Source organism: Paramormyrops kingsleyae, chromosome 13 (assembly GCF_048594095.1).
Source record: "Paramormyrops kingsleyae isolate MSU_618 chromosome 13, PKINGS_0.4, whole genome shotgun sequence".
Classification (NCBI taxonomy): Eukaryota; Metazoa; Chordata; class Actinopteri; order Osteoglossiformes; family Mormyridae; genus Paramormyrops; species Paramormyrops kingsleyae.
The window spans coordinates 25,931,008-25,955,708 of NC_132809.1; the positions used below are offsets into that span (position 1 = coordinate 25,931,008).

Sequence of the window (24,701 nt, forward strand, 5' to 3'; positions counted from 1 at the left end):
TGATGTCGGACTGATCTGCCTCAACAAAAACCAAGGTGTCCAGCAACAATGTTTAGATTATGAAATTATTGTGAAATGTTGTATTCCGTGTGGAAGTACAACTACACCAACAACTACAACCAGCCCTACAACAACAACCACTACCCCAACAACTACAACCAGCCCTACAACAACAACCACAACCTCCACAACTACACCAACAACAACTACAACCACCACCACCCCTACAACAACAACATCTACCACCACTCAAACACCGACACCACCATCAACCACTCAAGGCTGCATCAATGGAGAAACCTGTCACTCGTCTGGATGGATTAATGCTGGTCAGCCCACAACTGGCCCCGATGGTGGAGATAGTGAATCCATTCAAAAGATCATTGCTTCTACAGGAATTATTTGTGATTATCCATTGAAAGTTGAATGCAGAGCTAAAGAATATCCATTTCTTCCATTGTCAGAGTTAGGTCAAGATGTGATTTGCAACTCTGATGTCGGACTGATCTGCCTCAACAAAAACCAAGGTGTCCAGCAACAATGCTTAGATTATGAAATTATTGTGAAATGTTGTATTCCGTGTGGAAGTACAACTACACCAACAACTACAACCAGCCGTACAACAACAACCACTACCCCAACAACTACAACCAGCCCTACAACAACAACCACAACCTCCACAACTACACCAACAACAACTACAACCACCACCACCCCTACAACAACAACATCTACCACCACTCAAACACCGACACCACCATCAACCACTCAAGGCTGCATCAATGGAGAAACCTGTCACTCGTCTGGATGGATTAATGCTGGTCAGCCCACAACTGGCCCCGATGGTGGAGATAGTGAATCCATTCAAAAGATCATTGCTTCTACAGGAATTATTTGTGATTATCCATTGAAAGTTGAATGCAGAGCTAAAGAATATCCATTTCTTCCATTGTCAGAGTTAGGTCAAGATGTGATTTGCAACTCTGATGTCGGACTGATCTGCCTCAACAAAAACCAAGGTGTCCAGCAACAATGCTTAGATTATGAAATTATTGTGAAATGCTGTATTCCGTGTGGAAGTACAACTACACCAACAACTACAACCAGCCCTACAACAACAACCACTACCCCAACAACTACAACCAGCCCTACAACAACAACCACAACCTCCACAACTACACCAACAACAACTACAACCACCACCACCCCTACAACAACAACATCTACCACCACTCAAACACCGACACCACCATCAACCACTCAAGGCTGCATCAATGGAGAAACCTGTCACTCGTCTGGATGGATTAATGCTGGTCAGCCCACAACTGGCCCCGATGGTGGAGATAGTGAATCCATTCAAAAGATCATTGCTTCTACAGGAATTATTTGTGATTATCCATTGAAAGTTGAATGCAGAGCTAAAGAATATCCATTGCTTCCATTGTCAGAGTTAGGTCAAGATGTGATTTGCAATTCTGATGTCGGACTGATCTGCCTCAACAAAAACCAAGGTGTCCAGCAACAATGCTTAGATTATGAAATTATTGTGAAATGTTGTATTCCGTGTGGAAGTACAACTACACCAACAACTACAACCAGCCCTACAACAACAACCACTACCCCAACAACTACAACCAGCCCTACAACAACAACCACAACCTCCACAACTACACCAACAACAACTACAACCACCACCACCCCTACAACAACAACATCTACCACCACTCAAACACCGACACCACCATCAACCACTCAAGGCTGCATCAATGGAGAAACCTGTCACTCGTCTGGATGGATTAATGCTGGTCAGCCCACAACTGGCCCCGATGGTGGAGATAGTGAATCCATTCAAAAGATCATTGCTTCTACAGGAATTATTTGTGATTATCCATTGAAAGTTGAATGCAGAGCTAAAGAATATCCATTGCTTCCATTGTCAGAGTTAGGTCAAGATGTGATTTGCAATTCTGATGTCGGACTGATCTGCCTCAACAAAAACCAAGGTGTCCAGCAACAATGCTTAGATTATGAAATTATTGTGAAATGTTGTATTCCGTGTGGAAGTACAACTACACCAACAACTACAACCAGCCCTACAACAACAACCACTACCCCAACAACTACAACCAGCCCTACAACAACAACCACAACCTCCACAACTACACCAACAACAACTACAACCACCACCACCCCTACAACAACAACATCTACCACCACTCAAACACCGACACCACCATCAACCACTCAAGGCTGCATCAATGGAGAAACCTGTCACTCGTCTGGATGGATTAATGCTGGTCAGCCCACAACTGGCCCCGATGGTGGAGATAGTGAATCCATTCAAAAGATCATTGCTTCTACAGGAATTATTTGTGATTATCCATTGAAAGTTGAATGCAGAGCTAAAGAATATCCATTTCTTCCATTGTCAGAGTTAGGTCAAGATGTGATTTGCAATTCTGATGTCGGACTGATCTGCCTCAACAAAAACCAAGGTGTCCAGCAACAATGCTTAGATTATGAAATTATTGTGAAATGTTGTATTCCGTGTGGAAGTACAACTACACCAACAACTACAACCAGCCCTACAACAACAACCACTACCCCAACAACTACAACCAGCCCTACAACAACAACCACAACCTCCACAACTACACCAACAACAACTACAACCACCACCACCCCTACAACAACAACATCTACCACCACTCAAACAGCGACACCACCATCAACCACTCAAGGCTGCATCAATGGAGAAACCTGTCACTCGTCTGGATGGATTAATGCTGGTCAGCCCACAACTGGCCCCGATGGTGGAGATAGTGAATCCATTCAAAAGATCATTGCTTCTACAGGAATTATTTGTGATTATCCATTGAAAGTTGAATGCAGAGCTAAAGAATATCCATTTCTTCCATTGTCAGAGTTAGGTCAAGATGTGATTTGCAATTCTGATGTCGGACTGATCTGCCTCAACAAAAACCAAGGTGTCCAGCAACAATGCTTAGATTATGAAATTATTGTGAAATGTTGTATTCCGTGTGGAAGTACAACTACACCAACAACTACAACCAGCCCTACAACAACAACCACTACCCCAACAACTACAACCAGCCCTACAACAACAACCACAACCTCCACAACTACACCAACAACAACTACAACCACCACCACCCCTACAACAACAACATCTACCACCACTCAAACACCGACACCACCATCAACCACTCAAGGCTGCATCAATGGAGAAACCTGTCACTCGTCTGGATGGATTAATGCTGGTCAGCCCACAACTGGCCCCGATGGTGGAGATAGTGAATCCATTCAAAGGATCATTGCTTCTACAGGAATTATTTGTGATTATCCATTGAAAGTTGAATGCAGAGCTAAAGAATATCCATTGCTTCCATTGTCAGAGTTAGGTCAAGATGTGATTTGCAATTCTGATGTCGGACTGATCTGCCTCAACAAAAACCAAGGTGTCCAGCAACAATGCTTAGATTATGAAATTATTGTGAAATGTTGTATTCCGTGTGGAAGTACAACTACACCAACAACTACAACCAGCCCTACAACAACAACCACTACCCCAACAACTACAACCAGCCCTACAACAACAACCACAACCTCCACAACTACACCAACAACAACTACAACCACCACCACCCCTACAACAACAACATCTACCACCACTCAAACACCGACACCACCATCAACCACTCAAGGCTGCATCAATGGAGAAACCTGTCACTCGTCTGGATGGATTAATGCTGGTCAGCCCACAACTGGCCCCGATGGTGGAGATAGTGAATCCATTCAAAAGATCATTGCTTCTACAGGAATTATTTGTGATTATCCATTGAAAGTTGAATGCAGAGCTAAAGAATATCCATTTCTTCCATTGTCAGAGTTAGGTCAAGATGTGATTTGCAACTCTGATGTCGGACTGATCTGCCTCAACAAAAACCAAGGTGTCCAGCAACAATGTTTAGATTATGAAATTATTGTGAAATGTTGTATTCCGTGTGGAAGTACAACTACACCAACAACTACAACCAGCCGTACAACAACAACCACTACCCCAACAACTACAACCAGCCCTACAACAACAACCACAACCTCCACAACTACACCAACAACAACTACAACCACCACCACCCCTACAACAACAACATCTACCACCACTCAAACACCGACACCACCATCAACCACTCAAGGCTGCATCAATGGAGAAACCTGTCACTCGTCTGGATGGATTAATGCTGGTCAGCCCACAACTGGCCCCGATGGTGGAGATAGTGAATCCATTCAAAAGATCATTGCTTCTACAGGAATTATTTGTGATTATCCATTGAAAGTTGAATGCAGAGCTAAAGAATATCCATTTCTTCCATTGTCAGAGTTAGGTCAAGATGTGATTTGCAACTCTGATGTCGGACTGATCTGCCTCAACAAAAACCAAGGTGTCCAGCAACAATGCTTAGATTATGAAATTATTGTGAAATGTTGTATTCCGTGTGGAAGTACAACTACACCAACAACTACAACCAGCCCTACAACAACAACCACTACCCCAACAACTACAACCAGCCCTACAACAACAACCACAACCTCCACAACTACACCAACAACAACTACAACCACCACCACCCCTACAACAACAACATCTACCACCACTCAAACACCGACACCACCATCAACCACTCAAGGCTGCATCAATGGAGAAACCTGTCACTCGTCTGGATGGATTAATGCTGGTCAGCCCACAACTGGCCCCGATGGTGGAGATAGTGAATCCATTCAAAAGATCATTGCTTCTACAGGAATTATTTGTGATTATCCATTGAAAGTTGAATGCAGAGCTAAAGAATATCCATTTCTTCCATTGTCAGAGTTAGGTCAAGATGTGATTTGCAACTCTGATGTCGGACTGATCTGCCTCAACAAAAACCAAGGTGTCCAGCAACAATGTTTAGATTATGAAATTATTGTGAAATGTTGTATTCCGTGTGGAAGTACAACTACACCAACAACTACAACCAGCCGTACAACAACAACCACTACCCCAACAACTACAACCAGCCCTACAACAACAACCACAACCTCCACAACTACACCAACAACAACTACAACCACCACCACCCCTACAACAACAACATCTACCACCACTCAAACACCGACACCACCATCAACCACTCAAGGCTGCATCAATGGAGAAACCTGTCACTCGTCTGGATGGATTAATGCTGGTCAGCCCACAACTGGCCCCGATGGTGGAGATAGTGAATCCATTCAAAAGATCATTGCTTCTACAGGAATTATTTGTGATTATCCATTGAAAGTTGAATGCAGAGCTAAAGAATATCCATTTCTTCCATTGTCAGAGTTAGGTCAAGATGTGATTTGCAACTCTGATGTCGGACTGATCTGCCTCAACAAAAACCAAGGTGTCCAGCAACAATGCTTAGATTATGAAATTATTGTGAAATGTTGTGTTCCGTGTGGAAGTACAACTACACCAACAACTACAACCAGCCCTACAACAACAACAACAACTACAACCAGCCATACAACAACAACCACTACCCCAACAACTACAACCAGCCCTACAACAACAACCACAACCTCCACAACTACACCAACAACAACTACAACCACCACCACCCCTAAAACAACAACATCTACCACCACTCAAACACCGACACCACCATCAACCATTCAAGGCTGCATCAATGGAGAAACCTGTCACTCGTCTGGATGGATTAATGCTGGTCAGCCCACAACTGGCCCCGATGGTGGAGATAGTGAATCCATTCAAAAGATCATTGCTTCTACAGGAATTATTTGTGAATATCCATTGAAAGTTGAATGCAGAGCTAAAGAATATCCATTGCTTCCATTGTCAGAGTTAGGTCAAGATGTGATTTGCAACTCTGATGTCGGACTGATCTGCCTCAACAAAAACCAAGGTGTCCAGCAACAATGCTTAGATTATGAAATTATTGTGAAATGTTGTGTTCCGTGTGGAAGTACAACTACACCAACAACTACAACCAGCCCTACAACAACAACAACTACAACCACCCCTACAACAACCACCACTTCCTCTACTACAACCTCCACAACTACCACAACAACCCCAACAACTACATTAGTAACAACTACTCCTCAGTCAACCTCCACCAGCACACCTTTTCCCATCATTACAGGACCAACACCTACATCTCCCCATGCTGCCTCACAAATCAGCACTCCTTGTGTCTGCTGGTTTAATGGAACTCAAATTAAACCTGGTAAGAGCTAAAATATTTTATATTGTTGTACTTAGTTAACTCATCCTTTAAGCAGCACTGTCACTTTAATTTTCCTTCCTTCTTTATTTTTCTTTTCAGGCATGCCGCTCTACAATGTGACAGATCACGATGGGTGGTGTTTTAGGGCTTTTTGTACTGAAACATGTGGAATTGTAAAGCATTTTGCACCTTGTAGCACTGCTGTCACATCCAGTCCAACGTCACCCACTACAGTGCCTAAGCTTAATTGTCTCAATACATACCCACCCCGAAAGGTAATGCGAATGTTAGTAAATGCTTATAAATCAAATTAATTGCACCACTAAGTTGAATTGTGTGTATGCCCACCATTACAATTCAGCTACAAGATGTTCTCTTTTTTTTCCAGAATGGTGAATCATGGCGTAGTGGTAACTGCAGCACGAATACTTGTCTCAATGGCTCTATAATTGTGACCAAAACGCAATGTAAACCTACAAAGACACCTGTGTGCGTCAATGGTTATAGTCCAGTTAAAGTCTATGATGATTCTGGATGTTGCTTTCAGGAGGAATGCAGATGTAAGTCCGGTCATATGTTTTTACCATGAGTGCTGAGTAAATGTTTTTTTTTTCACTGTACCTTCCCAGAAGTCACATTTATGCTGGATTCTGTATATTGCATGCAGACAAACAAATTTTACAGCGTATCTAGCTGAATTCCAAATGCAGGTTCATATATGCAGGTATATACAGTATAGACCACTGATTTCAATTTTATAGTGAATTTTAAATTTATTACCAAATATTTTATTTAAAAGTTCCATTTTCACTTATAGGCTTTTAAAAGACATAATGATGTTCAAAAACACATGGCTGAAACTGAAATTCAGTAGTTTACATTTTAAAATGTGGTATTAAGATGTAGCATATCAAAAATGTTTTATTAAACCCGTAGCATGGAGCTGCAAGCTTCTTAAAGATTACATTATTGCTGATTTGTGAGACATGTAGAGAAACATTAAATTCTGATAATTTAATTAAGACTCATACATAAAGTACATATGTTTTAATGGAAATTGTAGTTTGTTTGTTGAAAACATTTCCCTTACTTTTTAGGTCTCTGCTCTGGGTGGGGTGACCCTCATTACATCACTTTTGATGGTACATACTACCCCTTCCAAGGAAACTGTTCATACGTACTAGTCAAAGAGATTTACCCAAAATACAACTTCAGTGTTATCATTCAAAACTACTATTGTGATGCCCCAGACCATCTCTCCTGTCCCCAATCTCTTACTGTGTATTACAAATCTTACGAGATTATGATGACACAAAAGGACATCAATGGAATTTTCAAAAATCTGGTAACTTTTCATTTATTTTATGTGCCATGTGAAAACCCTATTACCATCTTTAACTTACATAACCCACTATAATGTAAACCTACATACATTTTGGAGCAATCTAAATACTGATTTCAGTAAAGCTGTTTTTAAAAACTGAAGTTCTTCACTGGTGTTTCCTACAACTTGCAGGTCTATATCAACAACAAGCAAATCTTCCCAGCTTATAAGAACAGTGACTTCAGCATCACAGATAATGGAATTGACACCTTGTTGTACATACCAGACATCAACGCTTGGGTCTCCTTCAGAGGCCTCATGTTTAGCATTGATCTTCCATACTCCAAATTCTTTAACAACACAGAGGGACAGTGTGGTAAGTCCGAAATTTTCACCGTGAAAAAACAATCCAGAACAGTTAGAACTAGGGTGCGGTTTCATATGAGTTCTTATTCATCTCAAATCAACAATTTTTATTTGTCATTGTGCAAGTCGGTTACAGAAGTACGACAAAATTTAGTAGCAGCTTCAGTTAGTACCATTACAAAATTTGTACAGTAACAATTACATACATTAATACATAACACAACAAAAAGACTATACATATTGTGTATGTGTATAAGGTCATCAATGGCCATCTCAGTTCTTGTCGAGCAATCATTTTAACGTAGACACTGGCCAACATGATCTGCACATTGGCACTGTGTTCTATTCATTTTCATTTGAGGAGCTTCCACAAATAGTTCAGTGAGCTGCATTCCATGTCTTCTAAAAGTGGCCTGAAGACAGCAGCCAAGTGAATTAAAATATGATGTAATATGTTTCTCTTCATTACTCCTAAGGGACATGCGACAACAACCGGACCGACGACTGCCTCCTGCCGAATGGCACGGTCATTTCCTCTTGCCCCAAAATGGCAAACCACTGGAAAGTCCATGATAACGAGACGTGCCCCCCACCAGTGAACCCCACACCCCCGCCACACCCACCGGTCTGTAATCGGACCATCTGCGAACTGCTGAAATCCAAGTAAGACATCGATCACTGTCCAGTAATGTGGCCGTCAAGGATAAATGTCATAAAAATGAAGTTTCTCAATGGAAAAATTTGTTTCCTTTCAGAGTCTTTGAAAAATGCCACAAGGTCATCCCGTATGAGCCATATTATGAGGGCTGTTCGTTCGACGTGTGTCACATGCCGGTGCCCATTGGCTGCAGCACGTTGCAGATGTATGCATCGCTGTGCGCAGCTGCGGGAATCTGCGTAGATTGGAGGAACCAAACCCAAGGAGTATGCGGTAAGAACACGGCTCACCACGACTGGGGAGGGATTACTTTTTAAGCATTACATATGACCGCTCAATTTTTTAACTGTTTCCGTCATCTCAGCCTACAAATGCCAGGCTCCCAAAGTCTATGAGCCGTGTGGCCCCCTGGTGGAACCAACCTGCAATCTCAGGTATGACTGCACCGATAACACTGTTCTGAGAAGAGGCATATATATTATAATATATAACACTACTATAAAATAGAATTTCTTTATGGATTTTCAGATGGTCCTTCTTATTAACTGTCATGCAGCTGTACAATGTTGCCTCTTCTAAAGTCACTTGTGCCATGAACGGACATTTTAATGTACATATGCTATTTGCAGGCTTTTTTTTTTACTGTACTTACCAAAGCGGTACCTCGTTTGCAACGTTCTTACTTTCTTATTTAATTTAGTCTTTTCTTTACGTATTTATTGCCCACGTTTGCTTATATTATTCTTTGTTGTATTCATCTACCCATCCATCCATCCATCCATACATCCATCCATCCATTTTCTGTAACCGCTTGTCCTGTTCTCGCACAGGTTCTGGAGCCTATTCTGGAGGCTACGGACACAAGGCTCTTTGTATTTATTTCTACCTAAATTGACCTTTGTTGCATCAATCCTTTCTGACCCTTATCTCATCCCGTAGGTACAACAAGATGTTCTTTTCATCCAAAAACGAGTACAGCATTATAAGAAATATGTTTGGTGAGGGGTGCTATTGCCCTCCTGGTTCAACACTTATGAGCCCCAAGTCTGACGTCTGCATGAAGAGCTGCGGTGAGTGTTATTTTTGCCCAGTTTCTGTGGGCCGTACTTACTTATGGCCGTCCTTACTAACAAAAAATATGCATTGACACTCTATGGGCCAAACTGAAAAGACCACCGTTCCCAACCACAAATGACCACAAACGTAAGAGTATCCCTCTCCTCTGGATATTTCCTGCTAGTGCCACCCACAAATGCCTGAGAGTCCAACCAGCCAATGAGTTTTCAGGACCAGCTTACTGGGTTTTATTAAACAAGACATCAGCAAGCAATGGACTGACTTTCAGTTGTCCTGGCGATCAAACTAGATAGAATCCTAACTACATATTCTTAGCTCACTGACTGTCGGTTTATAATACACATTCAACCCCAACTTAATCTATGCAACATCTCACTCCAAGACCATGACTGTGCTAACATTTGCTTACCACTAGGCATGCATAACAATGTATTGATATAACAAGATACACAGTTAAACAGCACTATATGCAAGCAAGCATTTTCTCCCTGCCTCTCACTGCTTGTGATTGTTTTTTTTTTTCAGACGTTTGCATGTTACCCAATGGACAATGGAAGGAGGTAAGAGCAGTTCTTCAAGGCAGTACCACCCCTGCCCCCCTGTGCCACCATCGTCCGTTGGTGTTCTCTTTACAACTGCCTGTCTCCAGAGGATGACTTGCTTTCCTTTATGCACTAAATGTACTATAGATAAAGCACAAAAAATTCACATGGAACACAACTTTCGCACGTCGAACTTGGTGGAGAGGTACTGCAAGAGAATCCGAGTAGGTCCGTTTGCCTTAGTTTCAGCACATCAAAGACGCATCTCGATCTGATCAGTTTAGCAGGTCTGTTTTGTTTTGTCGTTTTCCAAGTTTTCAGTTGAGTTGTGGCTAGATTTTTCTCGACCAATCTGTTTGAGGTCTGAATTGACATCTGTCTTTGGGGAAATTCTCTTTTTGCCAGCACCATCGTGCACTTCCTGAGACAGAGAGACAGACAGACAGACAAAGAGACAGACAGACAGAGAGACAGACAGAGAGACAGACAGACACACACACACACAGGTGAGGGCAAGCTTAGGGATCACAGTGAAGGATCCATGAAGATGTGGGTTAGGGGCCTTGCTGAAGTGCCCACAGGCATATGACTATTCTGCTGAGGCTGGGTTTGAATCGGCAACCTTCTGATCACAGATGCTGAGCCACAGTTACTAAGTTAGCAGTCGCTCATAGGACGATGCTCTAGGCCAGGGGTGTCAAACTGCAGTCCTGGGGGCCGGAGCCCCGTGTAGCTTAGTTCCCCATTCCACCACAAATGATTCAGCTCAAGATCGACGTGGTAATTAACACAAGGAGTTGAATCAGGTGTGTTAAATGAGGGGAAACCCAAAAATGTGCAGAGTTTGATACCCGTGCTCTAGGCGGCTGCTGAATAGGTTTCACGCCCCTGCTTTTTAGGCTTCAAATACACCAACTGATCTCTGGAGTCACAGGCTGTTTTTCTTTCTCAGGCTGGTTCAGTCTGGACCATCGGTTGTGACACGTGCGAGTGTCTCAATAACACTCTGACCATCGACTGTGAGCCGATGGAGTGCCCGTACCAGCCCCCGCTACACTGCAACCAGGAGGGCCAGGTGCTGGTCACCGAAGAAGTCGACTGCTGTCCCAAAGCAAAATGCGGTGAGTGAGATGTGGAAATGCTGCTCGAATGGTGGTCTGACGCACCTTCGCCTTACAGGTGAAACATGCCCCGGGTGCCACATACAAACACACTAGTTATTAAACCTGTATTCTGTCTCAACAGCATGTAACTCGAGCCTCTGTTCACTGAAAAACTTCACCTGTGACGTTGGATTCACAAAAGAGATAATCATGGGACCCTGTTGCCCTATTTACTTTTGTGGTGAGTTTATTCGGTGGGTGTTTGCTGGAAACGTCAGCTTGGAGGTTAAGGAAGTTTTATCTCATCTCAGTGAGGGACACTAAGCTGCTCCAGAACAACTGAAGTGTCGTCCACCTCGAAAACTGATGGGGACTTTTCATTTGAGTACAAAAAATGCCAAACAGTCATATCAAAAGAATTATAATCATTTTTAATCATTTAAAAATTATTTTGTAAACAGGCTCTTAACAAATACAAATATACTTATTAAAATAAACAAGCAAGGTTATAAAATAGTTGATGATGTAACAAATTTGAATTAGAATCAAAAGTTTCTGTTGAAAAATAGATACATGGCAAACAAACAAGCACATGTACTGTATAGCATAATAGTAATTGGTAGGGGGGGGGGTCCTTGATGCTTTAGTTCTTGTCATTTGTCATATTTACTTCTGAAACATATACATGGAAATCGATATGGTCAAAACAAACTCCAGTAGTAATTTAGCAGTTTAGGTGAAGGTTTAAACTCATCATAAGTGTATTTGAAATGTAGTCATCAGTGGTAAAACACACTGTAATACCCTGGAAATCTCTCTGTTTCTCCATAGTACCAATGGGAGTCTGCGTCTTCAATAACACACCATACCAGGTAAGAGCAGAGGCACCCCACCCCCCAACAACTGTTACCGCCCCTCACCCTCACTCTTACCACTTCCCCCACCCCAGTGGGCCCTCAGGAAAGGGAGGGTGTCGAATTTGTTCTGGCGCCGATGCTGGTGTGGCTACATGCCTCAGAATGGGCCCTGGAAGGCCTTTTCATGCTTCTAAATGCACGGGTGCCATGCTTCTCTCCAGCCTGGGGACAGTGTGCCCGAGGGCCCGTGTGTGGACTGTGTCTGTGGCACCAGTACAGTGGATCCCAACACCAAGCTGCATGTCATCGAATGTACGCCAAAAGTCTGTGATCTCCACTGTCCTGAGGTATGTTGCCTTCTTTGTTTTCACATTCTAATAATGATATGCATCCCATGCATGTCATAATTTCATTACAGATTTAGCTCAGTGTCAGCGTGGAAAACTCAAATCTGTCTAGGTCAACACCTGATGGTGCAGAGTCTTCACCAGGTTCATGCAGGTTCTTGAGGATGGCCTTTCTCCTCTCTGCAGGGTTATGAGTACCAAGATGTGGCAGGCCAGTGCTGTGGAACGTGTGTTCAGACCAGCTGCATCGTCCATTTGCCAAGTCAAACTGTGCACATTGTTCAGGTGAGAGATCCACAGAGCAAGAAAGTTGCTTAGGTAGTGAACTCGACTACTCTACCTGAGAACATCTAAGGTACTATCTGCACTGGTACCAACTGCACTGTAACTGCTTGGCCAAAGCATATAAAGTGACTTGGGTCGCTTTTGGGGTCATCCTATGACTTCACTAATGACTTCCTTGGTATCCCGCAGCCTGGCACGGTCTGGACAGCCCCCAACGATCCCTGCATAAAATATGAGTGTGCAAAGATTGGCAACCAGTTCATCACCACGGAATACATAAAGATCTGTCCTTTCTTCAACCCCGCCAGCTGCATTCCTGTGAGTGAGCGCAAGCTGCAGGGAGACACACTGTCCGATGTCATTCACACCTGCCCAGCTGATGTGTACAATATCTAGAATTTACCGTGATAAAACAACTGCTACTTCAATACCAAGTATACCTGAATCACCATGCAACCAAGGCTGTGTAAAGAAAACAGCATCTCATATTATAAGTCACAGTGAGATAGTCATAAGATGCACTGTTTTGCAGACATTAAGTCATGCTGAGAGTGCTGACAAATTTGCAAGTTTGGTCTTCAATGATGTCAACATATGTTCCTTCTTGCCACTTCACACCAACAGGGTACGGTGAAAACAGGTGCAGATGGATGCTGCCCCACCTGTAAGTATCCACAGAAAAACTACCCACTCCTGTATCTAGCTCGGGGGTGGCTTGGGCAGGGGTCCCACCACTCAAACCATGCACATGTGTGGTGGTGAGCTGGCCACAAAGAGCCACTGCACTAAAGATTCAATAAAGGTGTTTTGTAGGAGCTACTGAAGCAGCATGTTCTGCTGACCAGCTAGCTCTGAGGTGTGGGGTCCCAGAAAACTCTACGCTGGGCGTGCTGGTGGGCACTGTGGGAGTGACTCTTTCCAGGAGAAGTGGTTGAAAGATGGATGCATCTAACACTGTGGGTGAAAAACCCACCATCCATACTTGAGCTAATGTGCCACACTAAATCATTCACATATTTCATTCTCTCAGGTGTCCAAAAATGCAATGTCACAACGAACTCTACATACCTGGTCAGCAATGGCTGCCGATCCAGTAACCAAGTGATCCTGACTACATGCAAAGGCTCCTGTGACACCTCCTCCGTGTAAGTATCCAAGGGCAAGCAGCTTAGCGGAACTCGAGTATAGACTGAGTATTCTCTTAGCGGGTGTGATGGTCAGGTATCAGTTTGACTGATAACTTTTTGGTTCAGCAAAAGGAGCTACAGTTCAGCTTTCCTCTTGTAAACTGTTTCTGTTTCCCATGTAATCAAGATAGGGCTTTGCAGTTAGGAACATGCACTGCAGATGTATTCAGTGCAGTGTATCCATTTTCAGAGAACTCTTTTGTTGATAGGTAGAAAAACAGACAGACAGATACTTTATTAAACCAGAATGAAATTGCAGGTTTACAGCAGCCTGACACATTTCAATGGTCCAGAACCGTATCGTACCAATGTGTCGTGTTCCCACTCTGTCAGGTACTCACTGCAATCCAGAACCATGGAATACACATGTTCCTGCTGTCAAGAAATCACAACCACTGAGAAGCAGGTGGAGATGACCTGCCCCGACGGGAGCACGTTCACCTACACCTACCTCAACATCGAGCAGTGTGGCTGTGTTCAGAATGAGTGTTCCGCCAAGACAGCGGGGTCCAGCTCCATCCTGAAGAAACCCTGAAGACCAGGACTGAAGATCACTGACGACGATACTGTGTTTGTTTGAATTTGTTCTCTATTTATGTTTTTTTGATAAATGCTTGATTAATAATATGAATGTTAAGCTGTTCTTCTCTTTAACATAAACCTATCAACCATTAACGATTACACTTTCTGTTCCTATCCCCTTGGCTTTGTATCTTTTCATTTTTAAAATATCAATTCATGAATAAACTATAAGTGCATATATGAAAGCTTGATTTTATTTATTTTGTATTTAGGCTAACTGGTGTCTCTAAAATGTACCTGGTAATGGTGATTAATGGTATTTATTTAGCTGGCTCTCCTGTCCAGAGTGGCCATGAGATTTGTGTTTGGTACAAGTGACTCAGCCCCCATTACTTCTGTGCTTACAGACCTGGGGTGGGGGGGGGGGGGCAGTGCTGAGTTTCTTTGGTGGTGGATTCCCACACAGTGTCATTAGGACTGTGTGGAGTATGAGAATCTAAGGGTAGCGCCCAAAACTCACAAGAACACTATCGCTCATCACATCACTGCAAATGCTCAATAATCACAGTACAAAATCCACGCATGCTAAACCTCTTCCTGTCACGTGATGCAAGACAAAGGACTCGAAGGCAGGCATTTGGTGAACAAAAGGGGGTTTATTGAACTGAGCGGGAGCAGGGAAACAAATGAGATCTTGAGGGGCTAAAACAAGGAGGTGAGTACAGGGAAGGACATGGACATACAAGAGGAACAACGTCAATGACTAGACTGCGGCTGATGAGACAAACAGGCACTTAAATACAAAGGTTAACAAGGGGCAACAAGCAACAGGCTTGGGAGGAGACAGGAGGGTCAGATGGACATGAAGGGCAAGACGTCACACTTCCTACATCTTAGCTCCTGAACTACCGTGGTGTGCTTCATAGTATATCATGTAGGGCTTTGGTTAATTTACACAGAAGAGATGGGATTATGCATGCAAGCAGCTACTAGAGCTTATCAAACAAACTGCAGAGCCCGGCTGTGGAATGTGTAAATAGTGATGCAGCTTGGACAAACCGGTCATTGGCATTGAGACTGATGCTGGAGATAGCTGAAAGGCCCTGATACTGCTTGTCTGTCCTCCCCTGAAAGTCTAACAAAATTTCAGGATGCAGTTCCTGGATCGTCACAGTGACGGTAAAAGACCAGCTGACCACATTTTGAGACAAAAATTCAAAATCTGCTTAAATAGGGCCCTATGATTTCATGGAATCAAGGCATGAAAATGGTGTTTACTTATAAATGCGAAATTGCACATAATTTGTTGATATTGTGTTAATAATAAACCTACGCATTTTTTCACATTGTACCATTGTCTAGGCAGCATAAAACACACGTGCAATAGGCATAGCCAGAGACTTTTTAATAGGAAGGATTCTGCAACAGCCAAATCTGGCCAAATGAGTACAAGGACGTTGCCGTACCATAAGGCTCATATAACAGGTAGCTCCAGCATTTACAGGAATGGTCCCATAATCAGACCTTTCAACCAATTGTGTCTCCATTGTGCTGCAGGAAACAACGACACGTGGGTCCATTCCTGAGGGACTGATGCTTGTTTTCAACCTGACTGCGACTCGAACTGTTGATATTAAAGACAAAATAATGACCTGCCTTATTTGTTTAAATCTAAATTGACTTGCCCACAAATGACCTGAATATCCCAGAACTAAGTTGCTATAAGCTGCCGAAATGAAAAAAATTGCCTCTAAGAAGACAACAGAGGATACAGGCAATAGAGACACAGCACAACACATCATACGGCGCAGTGAAAATTACTACAACTTTGTCTCCTTATACTTGTCTTTTTGGTTTGGCAACTTGTAGAAATTTAGAATCTGAAAAAGATCAAAATAAATTAAGAAAAGAGAATTTGGAAAAAAATAAAATGTAATTTGAGAGAAATTAAAACAGATTTCATAGGGCCCCATTTCACTTGCACTTCTGAATTTTGTGCATCTGAGACACCGACTGGGTATAGGAATTTCTTACATTGTAAATACACCTAGATTTCAGTATTTATATTTTTGCTTAAATGCTTTTTGCATATTCTATTAAATGTTAATCAATATTAATACAGACGAGATTTATATTGGCCTATTTGTGAGCCAATACACCTAGAATAAACAGACCCTAATAAAGTCTTAATGTTTTTTAGTTCATTTTACTGCTATAACATATTAACATTGCAAGCTTTTTCTAAGTGTTGTTTTACGCAGTTGACAAATAGGATGTTTCATGATGGATTATTGGAGATCATCACTTGTGTTTACTTAGTCAACTTCAGAATTGTGTTTGTTGAAATAGGTTAATCAGTAGTGCTGCAGAACCTGCAAGCTTGTTGTCTCGCCACGCCTCGGACCCTCCTCAAAGACAGCTGATATAAAACGATGAGCCAAGGTAAGTCTGCTGCTCAGATTGCCTGCGAACAGCATCCTGCGGGTCTCAGGGAATCATGGGAAAGGGCACGGCAAGACCAAGCTGGCTCCAGGTTCTGCTATTGCTGCTTGTTGGGCTGCAAACTGCAGAAACAGGTGGGTTTTCAAACTTTCTTGGTATATACCTGAAATATCAATAAGGTGAAGTGCAGTTGATGAAGATCTACAAACGTATTTAACATTCTGCTGATCAGTAAATCATTGAAGGATCAGTGATTTTTATTTGCCATTCTGCAATTGGGTTACTTGAGTACAACAAAAATTAGCATTGATTTCACAAAATTTAGCCATAACATACATAACACAACAAAGAAAAGATAGTGTGGAACAAATATTTATACACACCATAAAGATACGACATACGGTGTACAGTATGTATATCAATAAATAACTTAGCTTTTAAAATATGGCTTATATTATTATTATATGAGTAAAGAGTGTTACACTGCAAATGTGAAATTATTCCTGTCATATTATCAGATTTCCTTTGTTTAAGCCTTTTAGCATCATGTAGCATCCTGTATTGGAAAAATGCATTATTATAGCATGTACCATGTCCCTCACAATGTTAGGGCACACGCCAATGCTGATGGGCATGCCTTCCGTGACACAGCTGGTAGCCGGTAAGGGAAACTAAGCACTTTCATAGAAGCTTTTATAAATACATTTATGTTATTTTAATTACTCATCATTCCTGAATAAACATATTTATGCTCCTTGACCCTGTCTGGGAGAAGTGTTTGGAAGGAGGATGGCTATATTTGCACCTCTGGTTTTCTGTCCTCCAGGAGTGAGACCAGCACACAACGGGCAGGTCTGCAGCACATGGGGGACCTACCACTTCAAAACCTTCGATGGGGACGTCTTCCAGCTCCCTTCCAGCTGTAACTACATCCTGACTTCACACTGTAAAAGCTCCTATGAGGACTTCAACATCCAGCTGAGGCGTCAGGTGGAGGGTGAAGAGCCGACCATCAGCAAGGTCACCATGAAGCTGGATGGGGCAGTGGTGGAACTCACCAAGGACTCGGTCCAGGTCAACGGGGACAAGTGAGTTTATAGTTTTCCAGAGAATTACTTTCCTTTAGAATATGAATCGATATTTTTGTTTAACTGAACAAACATGAGATTGTATCATCTTGTAATACTCTATATTTTTGCTGTAAAGGAAAAAAACACACAAAAGTCCTCCAAAGTTCCTTAAAACTCCTATTAGAAAAGTGAAGTATTAGCTTAAAAGAGAGAAAAAGTCATACAGGGTTATTTATATTTGGCTGTTCTACTTAAGCTGTCTTCTAGTAGATGTTCGAATTGAAGTCCAAACTTGGTATGTTTTTCACCTTTAAACAAAGACAGATTTGTGAAAATTACTACTATACTACTACTGTACTATTTATGCTTTCTATGCTCCCTCAGCATCACCCTACCATTCAGCCAGGCTGGGGTTCTCATTGAGGCTACAGCGTCACATTTGAAGATCACAGCCAAACTGGGACTGACGGCTATATGGAACAAAGACGACTCTCTTTTGGTAAGCCATTCCCCCATAGACATTTACTGTAAACTCGGGAATACTGACATACCTCGTAAGAAATCTATCTAATCATAGGAAAACATGGAGATGACGTCATGTTTAACCATCACAGAAAAACATGCTGTTCATTAAACTGGGTCACTACTTACCAAGATTGCAAAAATTGCGTACGTGAGGTGATTCTAGTGATAATATCTAATGCACTATTATATAATAATAGTGTGTTTACTATATGTGTGTTTCTCGTGGTTTGCTTGTTGAAAAAGGTTAATGTTCCTCATTTTATTCCATTTTTTCCCCATATTCTTAATAGCTTGTGTATGCTTATGCACCAAACAGACCAAAACCACATCAGATATTTAACCTTTGATAATCACACACCTAATTTCATATATTCTTTTTTTGTTTCTGGATGTAATAGCCATTGTTCCTCAAAGGAATTTAGAACGTTGTAATATTAACCTTGAATTTTCAAGTTTTACCTAGACTTTTGATAATCAAATAATCCTAGTAAGCAGTTAACAGAAAGGTAAACATTAGAAGATTTTATGAAATGTCTAGAAGCAGACTTCATTGAAATATATGAAGCATTAACTGTCAAACTCATAAATGTTTTTTTGTTTTATTCATTTGCCTTTAAATGACAATGTCTGTTATGAGAATAAAGAGCTTAGTGTGAGCTGCCATTTATAATTAACAACTAAGTTTTTATGTGTATAATGTTCCACAGTTGGAGATAGACAACAAATACAGAAACCAGACTTGTGGGCTCTGTGGAGACTTTAATGGTGTTCAGCTCTACGACGAGTTCATTATGAATGGTGAGTCCTCCTTTTAGAAGGAAATGTCAGAGAAGTGGCATCATGGTGAAATTGGTTGCACTGGTGCTTCACACCTACGTCCTTATCCCCTATGCCTTTACGCTCTATGCCCTTATCCCCTATGCCTTTACGCTCTATGCCCTTATCCCCTATGCCTTTACGCTCTATGCCCTTATCCCCTATGCCTTTACGCTCTATGCCCTTATCCCCTATGCCTTTACGCTCTATGCCCTTATCCCCTATGCCTTTACGCTCTATGCCCTTATGCCATATGCCTTTACGCTCTATGCCCTTATCCCCTATGCCTTTACGCTCTATGCCCTTATCCCCTATGCCTTTACGCTCTATGCCCTTATCCCCTATGCCTTTACGCTCTATGCCCTTATCCCCTATGCCTTTACGCTCTATGCCCTTATCCCCTATGCCTTTACGCTCTATGCCCTTATCCCCTATGCCTTTACGCTCTATGCCCTTATCCCCTATGCCTTTACGCTCTATGCCCTTATGCCATATGCCTTTACGCTCTATGCCCTTATCCCCTATGCCTTTACGCTCTATGCCCTTATCCCCTATGCCTTTACGCTCTATGCCCTTATCCCCTATGCCTTTACGCTCTATGCCCTTATCCCCTATGCCTTTACGCTCTATGCCCTTATCCCCTATGCCTTTACGCTCTATGCCCTTATCCCCTATGCCTTTACGCTCTATGCCCTTATGCCATATGCCTTTACGCTCTATGCCCTTATCCCCTATGCCTTTACGCTCTATGCCCTTATCCCCTATGCCTTTACGCTCTATGCCCTTATCCCCTATGCCTTTACGCTCTATGCCCTTATCCCCTATGCCTTTAATCTCTATGCCCTTATCCCCTATGCCTTTATGCTCTATGCCCTTATGCCCTATGCTCTTATGCCATATTTCTTTTTACCCTATGCTTATACCCTATGCCCTTATTTCCTTAAGCCCTATACCTTTATGCCCTTAAGCCCTATGCACTTGGCTCTAGGCCCCCCAACCCCCTATGTCCTTGTTTTTAAAATGGGGTTGGAAGATGGATACTTGTTAATAAAGGACTAACACATGTGAACCATAGCAAGCACTTTCTTGTGAAATGCTCCAATAGGTATCGAACTCCCACCAAATAATTTCGGAAGCATGTGGAAGATGAATGACCCCACTGAAATGTGTGAGGAACTTACAGAATCATCTCAGAAGGACTGCAAGGATATGGTATTTAATTCACTGACCTATTTTAAAAGCCAGAAATTTGTTGTTTGCGTAGAATTTCTTTTCATTCTACTGTTTAAATAACCATGAGCACATACGCCCAAATTTTCTTTCCTGTTTTCCTCAAATCTGTTGCTCAGACTCCAGAGTGTGAGAAGCTCCTCTCCAATCCTGCCTTTAGCAGCTGTAAGGACCTGGTTCCCACTGCCTCCTTCATCAAGGCCTGTGTGATGGACATGTGCCACTGTCCCAAGGGCAGCAGCAGCTCCTGTCTGTGCAACACCCTTTCAGAGTACTCTCGCCAGTGTGTGCATGCAGGGGGGAAGCCCCAGCAATGGAGGACAGCCCAGTTCTGCCGTACGTGTCCCAGAATCCAGCATTATATTCTCAACTGCACCAAATCAACACCCTTCAAAGAGCCACTCTTAAACACGCTGCCATTGTGACTTGTGGACATCACTTACTAAATAGACTAGTTTAAGAGCAGAGTCAAAAGATCATCAGAAATTAAATCCCAACACCCAACACGTCTGACTGTGGTCCTCTGTCCTGCAGCAAAGTCATGCCCTTCCAACATGGAGTACCAGGAGTGTGGAATCCCCTGTGTTGACACCTGCTCGAACCCAGACAGGAGCCAGCTGTGTGAAGACCACTGCACCGATGGCTGCTTCTGTCCCCCAGGTACATACTTTTATCTTGATATTGACTAAAATGTATGATTGAAATTAATCTTTCTACTTCTAACTGCCACAGAGACAACCACTGACAACAGGGAAATGAACTGATATCCTTTGGTTTTAGATTTTTTGAGATGTATTCTTACGTTCTTTGAGATATGACAAATATTATCTGCTTCAAAATGGAGGTATAGTATCTCAGTTGGTTGTGTAATGTTCTGCTCAATTTTCATTATTAAATGTCATTAAATATCATTACATCTGTCTGCCAGGCACTGTTATCGATGACATCGGACATGGTGGATGTATCCCAGTTCATCAGTGTTCCTGCAGCCATAATGGAAAAGAATATAGACCTGGAGAATCGTACACAACCAGCTGCAAAGAATGGTGAGCTACTCTTAACATTCACCTTGTCCTGAACTCTTGTTTTCTACCTGTGATTACCGATAGTGGATATAATTTTCGATTTGTCATGTCAGTACCTGTTCTGGGGGTCAGTGGAGCTGTCAGGACCTTGATTGCCCAAAAACCTGCTCTGTGAACGGAGGTTCACACATCACCACCTACGATGGCAAAGCCTACACCTTCCATGGAGACTGTTCCTATGTCCTCACAAAGGTCAGTATGAAGGTGGTATTTATAGTGTTGAAAAAAATATAAGAACCTTTCTTATGAGAACAGCAAATTTTCCTGAGAAACTTATACAGGCAGATATAATGTTGATGGCACAGCATATATTTTTAGAATTGCAACTTGACTTCAAAAAATTGCTGTGTATTCTTGTCAATGTATAACAAAACTTATAAAGAAGCTTTTTGAATATTTGTAACAATTTCCAGAATTTAATAATTTGCCATTACAGTTCAGTGGAAACATCTCTTCCCATAGTAAAATTATTTATATCCAAAATATGAATTGATTATTTACTTGCATTTTATATATTTAATAGAAATATGAAAATTGATTCATATTAATGCTTGTATTTCAATCTTTAAAATTTAAGTTTAAAACTTTCCCGCATAACAGACATTTCTGAAAAAATTTAGAAACTTAAAAAACAGTTTAAGCTGGATCTGCAAATGACAGTGAAATCCGTCTTTGGAAAATACCACAAAAATTTAATAAAGTGTGATGCTAATGTTTGTGGCCTTTAAGAGGGAGTAAATTCTCGATTTTTTGTAAATTTTTTGTTTGGCAGGTGATATAATATAGAACAACAGCAAAATTGAACTATAGTTTAGGTAAATCGAGGCAGTTAGATTATTCTGACAGGCTATTAAGTAATTTTTTGTTTAGTACTTTAATTTTAATTTAAGAATTATTATAAAATGAATATTGAAAATAATATTACATTTAGTTTATTAATTTAAACAGGCATATGCAAACAATTAAATGCTAAATTAACATGAGGGCCCTAACAGCAGGTCATCAGTACACTGAAAGCCCTCGTAAGAGAAACAGCCTTAGTATACTGATTCTGTATTACACACATCATGCTTCCACCTACACCAAGGCAATTTACTTGCACTTTTTGTATTTGGAAAATAAAAGCTTTTGGGTTTGAATGGTTTGATCTGATTCAAAAGCCTGATTGTTCTTCTCCCATAGCCATGTCACGGGAGCAATTTCACAGTGCTGGGGGATCTCGTGAAGTGCGGGCTGACCGACACTGAGACCTGCCTCAAAGCCGTTACCCTGGCCATCTCAGGAGGGACCACCGTAAGGAGAAATCTACACAGAATCTTATCCATGTCACTTAGTAATAATGTTTATGGGACTCCAGATGATGATGATCATGATGATGAAGATGATAATAATTATTAAATACTGCGTAATTTATATAGTTCCAGAGTTCAAAGTTACTTTACAACAAAGTCACTAATCCACAGTCACTAATCCAGTGAAAGTGCTACTTTAATTTTATATGTGCACATGAGAGTTTTTTTTTGCTGCTATTATTACTGTAACATACCTTCACAGTGCTAAGTTTCCTGGTTTCACAGGTATTCACAGTCGAATGGAGTGGAAATGTCTTCATGAACACAATGAAGACCCAACTGCCTCTTTTAACAGGTATCCTCTTGTGATTTAGAATAACACTCTTTATATTCGGCAACTCATTCTACATTCAAATCTTACTTTCAATATTGACTGCATCTAGAGGAAATATATGCTTTTTTACTGTTTTTTGTCATACCGTGTTTCTGCCTGGTGTGCAAAATTACTGGAGGTGGCTTTCATTTCTGTGAAAGATATATTGTTAGCACTTTACAATAAGGCTGCCCTTTGTCATTTATAAATAGTAGCAACTTATTGATAAAAAACTGTTATAACTTGTTTATAATTGTCTATTGATGATTTACGAAGTGTTACAACCTAATTAATAACCTGAATATAAACCTTTCATAAACTCATTTTAAGGGCAGTCTTATTGTAAAGCGGTACTGATTTATTTTTTTCAGTCAGTTTTAGTCAGCTTTTGAACCATTTCCATGTCTTTGCTACAGCTGTAGGAATAGGATGTATATTTTTCAGATGCTGTGAGCATCTTTATGCCAACTTCGTTCTTCCTCATCATCGAGACCTCCTTTGGACTTCAGCTGAAGATTCAACTCACTCCGATCATGCAGGTCTACATCACAGCCAGTTCTGAAAACAAAGGAATGACTTGTGGTATGTTTGAAAAATATACTCAGATATTTGATCCAAATCAACACAGAAGCTGCTCTAGACCAAGGTTACAGTACATTGAGAATCCTGTGTGTCTAAATGGTGACATGCTGGTTTTCTTGGTGTTTCAGGACTGTGTGGGAACTTTAACGGCATCCAGGCTGATGACTTCAGGACCACCTGTGGGCTGGTGCAGGGCACGCCTGTGGCTTTTGCCAACACCTGGAAGACACGCGCTCAGTGCCCCAATGTGCACAGCAGTTATGAAAACCCCTGCAGTCTGAGTGTGGATAATGGTATCCATTCCGGCAACTTCTTGCAGAATTCATGTTATGATGTTTCAGCACACCTTGCAGGAATTATGATAGACTTTTTGAAAAATAGGCCGACCATACAGCAGCACCAAATGAAATGTTTAAATACTACATAAGTATTATTTGGTTAACCAAAGCAGTAAAGCGTATAGTCTGGGGACTCATTGTTGCTCAGTGGGTTGGAGATGTTATTCCTGTGATCAGAAGGTTGCAGGTTCAAATCTCCTGGTTAGCAGAGTGATGTCATCATTGAGCCCTCAGGCAAAGCCCTTAATCCCCAGGAGCTCTAGGGACTAGTTAACCCTGCTTTGTCAAAAGCTAATGTACATCATTCTGGGCAAACACTTCTATTAAATATATCAAATGCAAGTAAATAATCCAAACCTGTAAAAATTTCTGAATTATCTTTTATTG

The 24,701-nt window shown here is 41.6% G+C and overlaps 2 protein-coding genes across 2 annotated transcripts in view; both read left to right on the forward strand.

Moving 5' to 3' along the window:
• Positions 1-3,027: 3,027 nt before the first annotated feature.
• Positions 3,028-14,806, forward strand: LOC111843491 (mucin-5AC-like). Its single transcript, XM_072698465.1, has 20 exons — positions 3,028-3,233; positions 3,331-6,293; positions 6,393-6,568; positions 6,682-6,853; positions 7,391-7,638; positions 7,810-7,993; positions 8,460-8,646; positions 8,739-8,914; positions 9,006-9,075; positions 9,581-9,711; positions 10,244-10,278; positions 11,213-11,381; positions 11,506-11,604; positions 12,195-12,235; positions 12,442-12,567; positions 12,754-12,852; positions 13,042-13,170; positions 13,477-13,516; positions 13,883-13,997; positions 14,373-14,806. The coding sequence occupies exons 1-20, from the start codon at positions 3,028-3,030 to the stop codon at positions 14,572-14,574; spliced, it is 5,568 nt and encodes a 1,855-aa protein (XP_072554566.1). The 3' UTR covers positions 14,575-14,806.
• A 2,234-nt stretch (positions 14,807-17,040) lies between these two features.
• muc5.1 (mucin 5.1, oligomeric mucus/gel-forming) overlaps positions 17,041-24,701 on the forward strand; it is a 32,476-nt gene continuing 24,815 nt past the window's right edge. The window contains exons 1-14 of the mRNA XM_072698460.1: positions 17,041-17,137; positions 17,614-17,664; positions 17,830-18,091; positions 18,458-18,572; positions 19,306-19,396; positions 20,520-20,626; positions 20,764-20,980; positions 21,179-21,304; positions 21,573-21,690; positions 21,783-21,921; positions 22,912-23,022; positions 23,307-23,376; positions 23,839-23,976; positions 24,105-24,269. Of these exons, the coding sequence (XP_072554561.1) occupies positions 17,059-17,137; positions 17,614-17,664; positions 17,830-18,091; positions 18,458-18,572; positions 19,306-19,396; positions 20,520-20,626; positions 20,764-20,980; positions 21,179-21,304; positions 21,573-21,690; positions 21,783-21,921; positions 22,912-23,022; positions 23,307-23,376; positions 23,839-23,976; positions 24,105-24,269 (1,789 nt within the window). The 5' untranslated portion in view covers positions 17,041-17,058. The remainder of the gene's footprint in view (positions 17,138-17,613; positions 17,665-17,829; positions 18,092-18,457; positions 18,573-19,305; positions 19,397-20,519; positions 20,627-20,763; positions 20,981-21,178; positions 21,305-21,572; positions 21,691-21,782; positions 21,922-22,911; positions 23,023-23,306; positions 23,377-23,838; positions 23,977-24,104; positions 24,270-24,701) is intronic.

What these genes read in the sequence shown, in the direction of transcription:
- LOC111843491 (XM_072698465.1), top strand. Translation starts at nt 3,028, where the DNA reads ATGTTGTATTCCGTGTGGAAGTACAACTACACCAACAACTACAACCAG. An exon ending in GAACCAACCTGCAATCTCAG is followed by an intron (nt 9,076 to 9,580) that starts GTATGACTGCAC and finishes CTCATCCCGTAG; the next exon opens with GTACAACAAGATGTTCTTTT. An exon ending in AGATGGATGCTGCCCCACCT is followed by an intron (nt 13,517 to 13,882) that starts GTAAGTATCCAC and finishes TCATTCTCTCAG; the next exon opens with GTGTCCAAAAATGCAATGTC.